The 12,620-nt window shown below is 45.6% G+C and overlaps 1 protein-coding gene across 1 annotated transcript; it reads left to right on the forward strand.

Annotated features, from left to right (window-relative positions):
- Window positions 1–1,827: 1,827 nt before the first annotated feature.
- On the forward strand, window positions 1,828–9,213 carry cbx4 (chromobox homolog 4 (Pc class homolog, Drosophila)). The gene is made up of 5 exons (XM_079282284.1): window positions 1,828–2,047; window positions 2,139–2,182; window positions 2,854–2,919; window positions 5,062–5,128; window positions 6,289–9,213. The coding sequence occupies exons 1-5, from the start codon at window positions 1,979–1,981 to the stop codon at window positions 7,687–7,689; spliced, it is 1,647 nt and encodes a 548-aa protein (XP_079138410.1). The 5' UTR covers window positions 1,828–1,978; the 3' UTR covers window positions 7,690–9,213.
- The last annotated feature ends 3,407 nt before the right edge of the window (window positions 9,214–12,620 follow it).

The raw sequence follows: 12,620 nt of genomic DNA on the forward strand, positions 1-12,620 counted from the left end.
CCCAACCGCAGAATTTCCTCTGTAATGAGCGCAGACCTTTTGAATATGCATTTCGATTCGATGAGATCTGTTCAAAGACCAAAATAATCACTGAGGAAACATCAGTTCATTGGTGCCATTTTATCAAGAGCTCGTTTGTTTGTCACAAACTTAAATTCTCTCTCTCTCTCTCTCTGTTTCTCCGCGTCTCTCTCTCGCGCTCTCTCGCTCTCCTTTCATGCTGTTGCTAGGGAAGCAGGGCGTATGCGCTCCCTGGCCGCGGCTGAAGGGCACAGGAAAAACACAGGAATAAGGCGAATACACGGAGTTTAAATCGAGCACGTTTTCTACATTTGAGTGTTAACCCCCTCCTGCACACATTTCAAGAGTGAAACTCGGGAATTAATGAGTGCAAAATGCCATATTTCGGAGTTTTTTCTCCATTGCCTTATATGGCAGGGCAGAGATATATCGTGCCTGCGTGCAATAGGCTGGCCGCTGCCGCTCTGCTTAGAGGCTTCATTTTAACCCTTGTGGTGCTGAATTATTTTTGGAGCAAGAAAAGCATCGGGTTTGTAGCTTGTTTGATTCTCTTTTGACGCCATACATACCACACACTCAAACGAATTGCGCCTTTTTGATGAAAATCATGCGCATAGTTGGCAATTTGCGCACAAAAACGAGCGTTGGGTGCACGAACGCGCGTTTCCTCTCATGTTTTCAATTGCGCTTCTTTTCGATGACCTCACATGGTCAAGTGGCGAGGCTGGTCTCCCAAGTAAGTCTTGACGCTATTACCATTATCCTAAATAGCGCCACTGCGATGAGGAAAGCAAATGCGGTGACTTAATGTTGCTGACATTTACAGCTCACAGTACATACTCACTGGTGATGTGGTTTATGCCTTTGGATTTAAATTGTCAAGACGCAGATAGACAACCGATTACAGGCTGTAATGCTGATATTAGGGGGGAAACAAGCTGAGCTTTCTGGCACCATTAGAAAGTTGCCACAGGTAGGCTGCACGGCAACCCTCTGCTGTGTGTCAGATGTATGGCAGTTGAGCCCAGAGGACAAGGCACTGGTTTTGACGATCAGTTTGTGTGACCTATATTTTTGCAGGGCGCTGTCAGCAGATCGAAGTGCAAGCCTCCGTCTGCACATCTGCAACTGTGCTGCTTTAAGGGCATTGAAAAGAAAAAGGGGAACTTGTCTTTCGTCAGTGCCTCAGCTTGAGTGATAAACAAGCTTTTGGTGACTCACTGCTGTCACCTTCAAGGCTAGAGGTCTCCTGCTAAAACAGAGGATTGGAGGACAGAGGACTGGAGACGAAACTGTTTATTTCAGCTCCTTCAGGTGCAGTTTTGCTGCATTAAAAATGTCTGATGCAGTTATAACAGAACTGTTGTGTGGAATTAAATTGACGCATCTATTGAAAAGTCATACTATTAATTAACATCCACACATACACTTGAATAAAACTCAACCGCTCTTTAAGTATTTCTCTCATGTGAATAGTGCATCGGCCGTTGGAGGAGGGGTGCACGAGCCTTGCCATCGAAAAGAATCGATACAACTGCGCGAGTATAATTTATGCATTGGTGCTGTAACAGTAAGGTAGTGATTGATTTGAATTTCCAGATATCCCCCCCGCAGTCCAGCACGTACGGGATGAAAGCCCAACCTCTGTGCAAGGTCTCGTCCTCCCCCTCCCCTCCTGACGTCATGCATCGAGCTGAAGCTATCGCACGAAAAGAGCTGCTCGCAGCCGCACTGTGAATATATGTATGCTCACAGCTAGGACTGTGGATTGTGCAAAGGAGGGAGGGAGAGAGCGAGTGAGAGAGAGAGAGAGAGGAGGAGAGGTGGAGGGAATACAGTTGGATTTGGATACAACTGGAAAACTACCAAGCGCGCACAGCACGCACCGAGCGGAAGGCACATCGACGGTGCGTAGCCGACATTTCACCGACTCCCCCGCGATCGGATTCAGGCGAGAATGGAGCTCCCTGCCGCCGGAGAGCACGTCTTTGCGGTGGAGGGCATCGAAAAGAAGCGCATCCGCAAGGTAAGAGAGGGAGGCGTGTTTGCAAACGTTGAGCGTTGCAATGTTGCGTTTGACGCGAGCCTCACCAGATTCCCCTTCTCCACCATCACAGGGCAAGATCGAGTACCTGGTCAAGTGGCGAGGCTGGTCTCCCAAGTAAGTGTTGATGCTATTACCATGATCCTAAATAGCTCCACTGCGATGAGGAAAAAAATGCATAATTTCGCATCAAAATCGAGTGTTGTTACTTAAAAATGCCATTCATCGAGGGCGTGCGCGCACAGAGTGTGTGTGGTTGTTTGTGGCGGAGTGTGTCCCCGTGTGTGTGTGTGTGCGCGTAAGGAGAGCGCGGTCGGTATGTGTTTCAGTGTACCCGCGGATGCCTTCACTAATTTATGCGAGGGAAGGGGGTAGGCACAGCCATGTAATCCCGTTTTAATTATTTCTGCTCTGCCAGCGAATTTACGAGACAGTGGTGCTAAAATGGCCGACTGTATGTTGGTGCCGGAGGACCGTTTTGGAGATCACATACAGACTATTCGTCTTCGACATGTTTGCTCTGCAGTCGCGCGTCCTCACGGTTGATCTGCTTTTGCGGGAATGTGACTAATAGTTGTTGCGCATATGAATTGAAATCCGCACCTTTTTTTGTCCTGTTGAACTGAACGCCTGGCTCACCTGTCCGCTCCGCACTGACTGCACAATCACCGTGTTCGACGTGGGAATGTGTGTGACGGGACAGACGCTGAGGCCCCATGTGTGTCAGTTAGTAAAAGGAAGTTTGCACGTGACAGCTCGCTGACAGTTGCTCTCTCTCTTCTCTACAGATACAACACATGGGAACCAGAGGAAAACATCCTTGACCCGCGCCTCCTCGTCGCGTTTCAACACAGGTGAGAGATGTGGACTTTTGGACAGGCCGCGCAGGCTCCAGTTCAGCCATGACCATATACGGGCATGGGAGGAGGGGCGCTCCAGTAACTCTAGCACTGATTCCCGCCCCCCCACACCCACCCACCCCTCCTCCTCAGCACAGGACTGTCTCCTGGGGAAAAGGCTGGGGATGTGGTAGTGAGAATTCCTAAATCATACTAATGGGAAGATCGGACACGCGGAAATATACGCAGGGATGTAGAGATGTAAATTGTAACAAATGATCATCTCATTATGTGATTTTGCATCAGGAATCCGAGGGCTCAACAGCATGCCATGACGGAAAACTGAAGTACGAGTATAGCTTTGGACGATGGAGCAATGAAAATTGAAAAGTAATGTTCCCCATCTGGATTAAACTACAAATATTTGGTTATAATCGTATTTTTACTAGTTTGCGACGGTATAGAGTTTAAGCAGGGCCGGTGCTGAATTGGCAGCTGCAGTCCAGAGCCTGACTGTTTTCATTTAGGTTGCAGGACACAAGTGCAGCAGTTTGTTGTGGTTTTCATGTGAGGGCGCCAAGCTGCTGCCTGATGGGATTCTCGCCACTATACCAATCTGAGATCTGCCATCAGGCTGCTGAGCTGTGCTTTACTGCTGCAGGCGGATTTCATGTTTTCCACCCGAAAGAAAACCGCTCAACACCACTATAGCGCTGACGCGTCGCATGCAACTGCTGCCTTTATTTTGCTATTTAATGTTGTGTAAAGAGAACATCTCACCTTGGATGCACAAATCATCAACCTGCTTTCAATCGTGGGTCAAGAGTGGGCTTACTAGAGGCCTGTAGGTAATCAGAAACACATCAATGTCGATCTCAGAGGTTGAGATGCTGATGAATACAAATGATGCTGTCATTTCAGCCCTGTGGCGCGTGCACAACAACATCTTGTCTGCTTTGCTGGACTCATGAGGCCTGTGAGATCTACTCTCTCTACAGGCCACCAGGCCGCTGGTGGGACTGGGAAAAGACACGATGGCTGGGGAAAGGAATTAGAATTTCTGGAACGGCTAATTGACACGCAGTGCTCTCCGGCGTTTCCAGTGTACGGCTCTCATATTCCCCCGCAGCCTGCATGCCTGGCTGTGTGTGTGTGTGTGTGTGTGTCTGGCTCTTTGCTGATGGTCATGGAGTGCTGCCTCTGCGCCGTGTGTGTGGATTCCTCTCTGCTCCCAGAGGATGGGGGAGGGGATCCGACAAGGGAGGCTGTAATTGCCAAATCTTCTGTGAATAGGGGTCACCCCCGTTGGACGCTGTTTGAAATCGCACACGTTACAGCGTTAAAATGTCGACTGTTTATTGTGGCGATCTTCTGGCAGCTCTGATAGTTTGAACATCTGCAGCGAGAGGCCAACAATAGGCTGGATTTACACATGCCCGGTGAAGCCTGTGAGCAGCCGGCCTTCACCCACCGCTGGTTATTTATGAGCCAATGATGAGTCAAGGTTTATATCGGGGAGTAATATTTCACCGACAAACCCAAGTGCTCGGTCTAGCCAGTAAAACAACAACAACAACACGCTTCCCCTCTCTCCTCCCTCTACAAAAACAGTTCCAAGAGATGTTTGTTCCTGGTCAGATATTCACCCTGCATTTTGAGTGTGAGTGAGTGTAGGCGTTGTGTTGCACAAGGGTGGTGGTTTGCATGTTTTCAACAGCAGCACGTATCCCAGACGTTCTGTTGTATTTATTCCATTTTATCCCTCATGACCCTAATTACAGATTCAGTGTAGAAGGAAGGGCGTGCTGCGGGAGGGAGGATGTTTGAAAGACAAGGGGAGATTTTTCCTGCTGTAGCCTTAATTGAATTTCTCCTGGATAATGAGAATATAGAATGGGCCTATTACCATGGAGAGCTATGCAAATAAGGACCATAATGCTTTGCAGCAGGTCACACGTGGGCATTCATTAGTCCTCCAAATCTGAATTCCACTTCTGAACAAATACTCCAAATGTCAACCCTGTAATTTTCTTTGTGATATAATTTCGATTTTTTTTTTTCAATACAGAAAGGTGGAAAACTGTCATTTAAATTAGATGTTGTGAAGAGAAGATAAATATGGTGCAAGAAAACGTAATTACCTTTTTGTTTTCGCAGAGAGAGGCAGGAGCAGCTGTTGGGATATCGCAAACGGGGGCCAAAACCAAAACACCTTTTACTCCAGGTAATTATCTTCGTCATCGTTTACGAGTCATCACATGACAGTCCTGCTCTTATAAGCCTTCCTGTTAAGTTTCGCTTTAAGAGGCCAAAAAAGGGGGTTTGGGCCTGTCAGGTGTTTGAGAGCTGCAGTCATCATGGTCGCGGTTATTAATAGAGTTCTTTGAAAGAGAGAGATGGAGTAAAGGGCAAAGACAGGATGGGGTCCTACAGCTGGATTTGTTTGCTCACTCATCATGAAACAGGGTTATGCAAGCGCCACATGAGCGCACTCATTTTATCTGCATATGTAAAGTAACAGCTTTGAGCTTACTATTGTAGGGTCTTTTTGGACCAAGTGAATCTGTATCAGGAGAATGTTTTCTTTCATTTCCCTGTTTGCAGAAGATGAAAATAGATGGCTGAAAGCAGCACTTGTCTTGTGCTTTGACTATTTTACCGCTGTCCTTTTTACAATGTGATGATATATTTTGGGAGACTTGGAGCCAATTGTTATGCAGTGTCACTCCCGAGGAGGCACACCACGTTGCCAGAGTCACACGTGGCCAGCAATCAGGAATAAAGCGTGACATGTCTGGTGGCACTTGTCTGACCCGAGGTCACAGCCGGAGCGTCTTGAGCGTTCCGCTGCAGTTCCCCTTTGACAGCCCGAAGGGTCGGCCAGTACAGGAGGAGGGGGAGGGGACACGATGGTGGGAGGGAGATTGTGAACTGAGCAATGATTGGAGAGTTCATTTCAATTTCCGAAAGGCTTCCGCATCTTGTAAACTCTTTCATTTTCAGCCTGTAGCTTTGCTTATTTTAGCTGCTGTTTGAACTCTCTTTGAAAGGGGCAGTAAAGCTTACGCAATATGCACATTGTGTGAAAACGGTTGTATAATGGCTCCTGCTTTGCCAGGGAAGGTAAAACACAGCGAGGCGAGTGTTGCATTGTGGGAAATGTAGGAGCTGGTCTTCACAGAGCTTCATATATATACTTTTGTTAATCTGTTTCTTGTGAGACCGGACCAACAAGTGCACTACTTAGTTGGCCTATTTTTTTTTTTAGTTATTACTTAAAGACATCCCAGAACTCCAATCCTCATGATTATTATTTGGCTCATTATATTCTTGAGTTTGATGAAAACAGGGGAAATGTTAAACTTGGTGTCTTGTCTCTTCAAGGTACCCTCATTTGCCAGAAGATCCTGTATCCCTGCAGGTTTTGGAGAGTCATCTCAGGATGCAGAGGCTATCCTTAAGTCCGACCCCGTCCCGGTCCAGCGCACCCAGCCTCAACAGTACCAGCTCAACAGCAAGAAGCACCATCAGTACCAGCCCAGCAGCCACGAGGTCCCCACTGACCAGCCAACCAACGGCAAGAAGAAGTTCATCTACCAGCTCAACAGCAAAAAGCACCACCACTATGAGCCTGACCCGAGCATGTACGACGCACAGGCTTCCAGGCTCAAAGAGGTGGTCAAAGTTCAGGAACTGGCCAGTAAACCGGCAAATCCTGGCTGGAACTTACCGCTGGCCCTGCAGCAGAAATGGGTTCGAGACAAAGACACAGGCTGCTTGAGCAAAGTTAAAGAGCTGGCGGTGGAGGTGAGGAAACCCGCTGTCAAAGACGCTGAGAGCGAACATGCCCTAAAACCCAATCCTAAAGACGCGACCCTGCCGAGCGCTATTAGCAGCAAAATGAAGATAATCAAGAACAAGAACAAGAATGGACGTATTGTTATTGTCATGAGCAAATATATGGACAGCAACAAGGCTCATGGGGCTAAGGGTAAACACGGGGAATCTTCAAGCGAAGGGAAACCCCAAAGCACCAAACCGTCGGAGAACAATCCAGCACATACAACCAAAATGGTGGAGCACCCTGAGAACGGTATCCCAAAAGAGCTGTGTGACGGCAGCTCCCTCCCTGCTGCAGAGCACCCTATAAAGTGTTCCCCAAAGGACAGACACTTCTCCAAACCTTCACCAAGCACAGCAGAGGAATACAACACCGAGGTGGCCCGTGGTCAGGCCGATTTACCGGACGATCTACCCCTTCAGCTGACTGCGAGCTCGCCCATGACGTCCTGGTCTGTTGACGTCAACATCCCGACCTCAACGTCCGTTGACCACATCAGGATCCCTTCTTTTCCCAACGACCGCAAGCGAAAGCTATCGGATCCCGCTGAGGACAGGAGCGTCTCCAAAACCTACGTGACTTCCAGAAGCTTCAGCGTCCCCAGCACTGTGGTCACGCCACCTCAGGACAAACCTATGGACCTCCACTGTAGCGGCCCCCGCCACAGCAGCACATTTACATACGAGGTTGTGAACTCTGGCAGCCAGGAGGAGCCGATGGATCTCAGCTGCCCAAAGAATAAGAATCAGGTGGAGACGGAGATACTGCCGGAGCCCGAGCCTGCCGTCACAAACGCAACTCGTGTGACGGAAGACGCACAGACATCCACAGAGAAATCTAAAGAAGCACCTCTCAAAATCTCCCCTTTTATGGGAAATATCATAATCACTGACATCACAACAAACAGTCTGACCGTCACATTCAAGGAATTTGTTTCTTTCTAAGAAACTATTTTGTAAAATAGGACTACCAGTGACCGATTGGATGAATGCTGTTAATATGTACATATGTAAAAAAAAAACATCTGAATTTTGTAAATGTTGAAATTTATAATTTATCATTCAAATTCAAGATGTTTCTTAGAATGTTTTATACTGTAACTCCTCTGTGACGTAGCCAAGAAAGTGCCCTCGAGACTTTGAGCGAATGCATTCAGGTGGATGTGTTCCACTTTTTAAAACAACGGTTTATTTGTCATATGGAGCCGAATGGGATACTTTTGCTGTTGTTTCATACCTGCACCAACCTTATAACCTGATATGTATGAAGGCTGATACATATTTCTTATGAATAATATCACTTATTTTGGTCCTGATAGAAGGTAGCGAGGATGTCGTTGAGTATATGGAGATCAAAGATCAAATTGAAAGCACTTAATTGCATTTTCACATGTTGGTTTGTGTCATTACGAGGAGAGAAACAGCTGTTCTCTTGAAGTCTTATTTCACTTTTTACTCCAGACAGGTTCCCTTAGATGGATTTGGCATATTTTGTTCGATGTTTTGTTTGTGGCTTGTATGAGAAAACATGATTAGCTATACCATGCAAATTTACAAAAGCAGGTGTGTCTGAATACAGTGGAAACACAGTGTGTGACGCGCTCGGCTGTGTCAACAACCTTAAAGAAATGTCCCGGTCTTTTCAACACAGCCGTCGGTGAATATACCGCTGCAACCCGATCTGTTGCTATGTTGCACATCTCACCTTTAGCAAACATGTATGGACTGACACGTGACATCTCAAAGGTCTCTTACCATTCAGAAAATGGTGTCATTTATCAAATGTGTGACTTCCCATAAAGACGACGTATTGATTCATAATTAGATCATGATTTATTAACTTATTGTTGACCTCACATATTGCTGGAGTTACTTTAAAATACATACGCTAGTCTCATTAGGACTCTCCTAATGTCACAGAGTGGCGATATTCATCTCATTTTGCTTTTTGGAGCTCATTGTATTATCTGGAGAACACACGTTACTGTTATTACCGGGGTGACTAATGAGTCCGTTACACAGATTAAATGTGAGTCGCGAGGCTGCCTTCGTATGCTGTTACATGCGAGCCGATGAGTGCAAGCTGTTTTGATTCTGCTGCTGAAAATTCAAATGTCAAAGCTGTTGGATGTAACCTACATTTGAGTCTAAATTGCCTTCCACGCACGTTTGATGCAAACCAGTAAGAATGCTATAATAATAATAATAATAATAAGAAGAAATATAGCATATTTATTGATGTTTAACTTGCCTCAGAAGCTACAATTGATTCCATTGAACAGTTGAAAAGATGTTTTAAGTCTGTCGGCTCCTTTTTTGTTCTCTATTTTGTGCATTGTTTTGTTCATTCTCGCACTTGGTTCGAAATCAAAATGATTGATATAAAGTGTGTTCTACCAGGAGTTGGTAGACTTATTGCTGTTGGCACAGCTTATTGGATGGTATGTTTCACAATAAAGAGAGCGAAATAACCTCTTACATGTTGATGCATTTATATTTGATGGCTTGTTGATAAATTGGACGTACTATTGGCAAACTTTTCTATCGTTTTTTTTTAGTGTTCGGTGAAAGATCTATGTATCGCTGTTCCTGCCCCGCAGTTGTTCTGAAGCGTTTCTGCTGATACAGAGAACGAATGGAACAACAAACACAAGAAACACTAACATGTGAACCATGCATAGAAAAACAGATCATGTTGCATAATCACAAACGATCCTGCACAAAGGGCCCTCTGTATTGCATAACTGCACCGGCCACTTGTATTACTAAAACTTAAGCCACGCATTATTCTTCTTCTGCAGCTCGACCCCAAACAGGAATGTAAACGCACAACACGACGGGAGGGAAGGCTGTTATGTAACTCTCAGTTTCCATCAAGAAGAAAGGCGTCATGGAGGCTATTTGTCCGTTGTGTAATAAGTGTGCGTGCCTTCCACAACACAGTGCCTGTTAGGAATGTCGGTTTTATGACGTTTAATTGGCGTGTGCAACATGATCATGGCAGTTCCAGATCATTGTATAACTTGTTTTAATAGGACTGTGTTGTCTCGTAAAACGCTGTGTCACTATGACAGCAATTCTCCCGACATCATTATCACACAATAAAGGACAAGTTCAGCTGTGACGAATCCGATGTGTGCAAAGCTTCAGATACTCGTTGGTGCATACCTCAGCTGGCTTTTCATAACATTGCCAAACGTGTGGGCGTCTCTCAGTCTTGTCTTGGCTGTAAGTTACTGTAATTGTATTATGTTGGTAATCCTCTACACACTGCCTTTGTCTCCCTATTATCTTTGTTTCTTCCGAAGCGAGGGTCACAGGACAGATGGTGCTGTACAGATTTCTCCCTTTGAGGTAAATCTGTGATTTTGGGCTGATATAGTTAAAAGTGACTTGACTTAAAGAGAATCATTAAAAGCCCTCGAACCAGGACTTTGATCTGAAAATGAACGCAGAAATTGTTGTCCTTACACTGGAATATCAGGCTTGTACACAGATTAACTCTTGAATGTTTTGAGAGATAGAAAGGCCCAGGAATGTGTGTGTGCGTGTGTTGTGTCTTCTTTAGTTTAGTCATGGGAGTTGCTTATTAAAGAATGTGACACAAACAGAGAAACCTTTAAGGACAGAAGCAAGAACAGAAACATGTCCACTTAAATCAGATGGATTAGCCATTTTTTCCACCTATTCTTTCTCTCTGAACTTCCCTGATCCTGTTTCGTTGTCAGTGAACAGTCATTTCTCACAGTGGTTTTCTGGCTTACAAGTGCGTTAAAATACGCATGGATCTCACAGGCGATCAGGGTCCATTCGTTTTCGACCTACAAACACATCTTCACTTAGAACAAGCAGCTGAAGTGGGAACAGTATACGAGTTAATTATCTTCGAGTCCAAACATGCTGTCAGTGGAATCAGTATCAGAATAAATCTATTAATGAACAAATAAATAACGTCCGCTGTTATTTGGGCTGTGTGAGCGATACCAGCAACAAATATGACAACCAATCAATTACTCCTAACAGGCCCATATGGAACCATGGCAACCAAAGACACGCATGACACATTTCTCGGTTTCGGAACTCGCATATCAGTTGATATTATCGGAGTTTCAAAACCCACGAACACAGCTTCGCATCTCTCTCTCTCTCTCTCTCTCTCTCTCTCTCTCTCTCTCTCTCTCTCTCTCTCTCTCTCTCTCTCTCTCTCTCTCTCTCTCTCTCTCTCTCTCTCTCTCTCTCTCTCTCTCTCTCTCTCTCTCTCTCTCTCTCTCTCTCTCTCTCTCTCTCTCCCTCTCTGAAGGCCGTGCATGGCTTTGAAGCAGCTATGCAGTCAGTCATGCATCCGTAGGAAACTGAAACAACGTTGAGCGGGGGAACATATTTATAGACCAAGTGTGGTGTTTCACATTCCCTCTTTATCGTCGTACCCACCCAGCAGTCTGCACAGTGTCGGTTTCATCCCCGCACAGTGCAGCCTCACAGGAGCATGTCAGCAGCAGGAGCGTTTGGATCATTTAAAGCCCAGTGTGTGACCCGGAGAAGGCCTGTTGCTCAGTAAATCTAACAGATCTGAATAAAAAGATGACATTTTAAAACATACAAAATGGAAGGATCGTTCAATAATTGTGGAGTCGCTGTTGACTTCCTGTATTTTCTTTCCAAATACACAAAACAATGGAGAAAAAAGCCTTTATGCATCTTTATTTTATTTCATTTTCATCCAGATAAAGCGGATGTAACCAGATGTGAGCTAAAATCCTAAAATAGTTATCGTGTGGGAAATGAGAGCTGGTGCTGTGGTCTATCGGGCTGCTAAAGGGTGCTTTCTAATTCAATATGCGCTCAATGCCCCAATGCCCCATTGCGCTTCGCAGTTTCTCGCTTAGTGTTTTTTGTGTGTGAGCCACCTTCAGCAGAAAATGTCGCCCGGTGAAGTAGGACAGTCAACAGCGAGCTGTGCGCAGCAGTTGCCCAGAAACCAGAGAGCCAATAATGTTCTCACAGAGCCAGCACTGTTTATTCATGTACGGCTGTCGCCATTGCGGCTCCCGCGGACTCACTTTTCACCGACTCACAGCCAAATATGGAGAACCGCAGCAGCGCAGCAGTCCCCGCTCTCTGCACGCACCAGCCGCCTTTCTCTCCGAACACAAACCGTGCAGGCTCTTCATTACAGTACCGACAGGAAATGCCGGTCTACAGGCTATGACTATCAAAATGGTGGTTCATATTTCTACGGTAGCCACAACGCATCTTTTGTCCGCGGCGCGCCCGCCTTTGTCTGCTCCACACCGGGGAGAATTTAAACAGATAGCAGTAAATGTACATATATACACGCATAGTTCAGCATGTTGAACGTGATCGAGAATGAACACGGACAAACATACAGCCTCCCTGCTTATGCTGCCAGTTCATGTCACATGTCTGCAGTACATTATCCCACATCGAATTAACCTCACAAATTATTGCAATTGATTGAAACCCAGCCTGTTTACTTTAATGTGCGTAATGTTACGAAAATAAGACGTCGGGATTTCAGGGTTAACACAACATGATGAGCGCAGATCAAGAAGGAATGGAGAGCAATGCATTTGTTGGCAATATTTCTCAATAATACAAAGATTTCGCAGTCAATTTTTGTCAAATAACTGTGAATATTTATTTGTATAATATCACATATTAGCTGCATTTGCTTGTGAAAGCTGCAATCGCCACAGTGGCCAAATCATTAGTTGTCTGGCCCCCAGCATCAACACAAAGGCGTGGATGGTGCTGATGCGGGGATCGGAGCCCTGTTATATTCATTTAATGCATAAACTCTTCTGCACAAGCTACATATTGTATTCATTTGAAATAGATACACTGGAAAAGAGGAA

Source organism: Melanostigma gelatinosum, assembly GCF_949748355.1.
Source record: "Melanostigma gelatinosum genome assembly, chromosome: 13".
Taxonomy (NCBI): Eukaryota; Metazoa; Chordata; class Actinopteri; order Perciformes; family Zoarcidae; genus Melanostigma; species Melanostigma gelatinosum.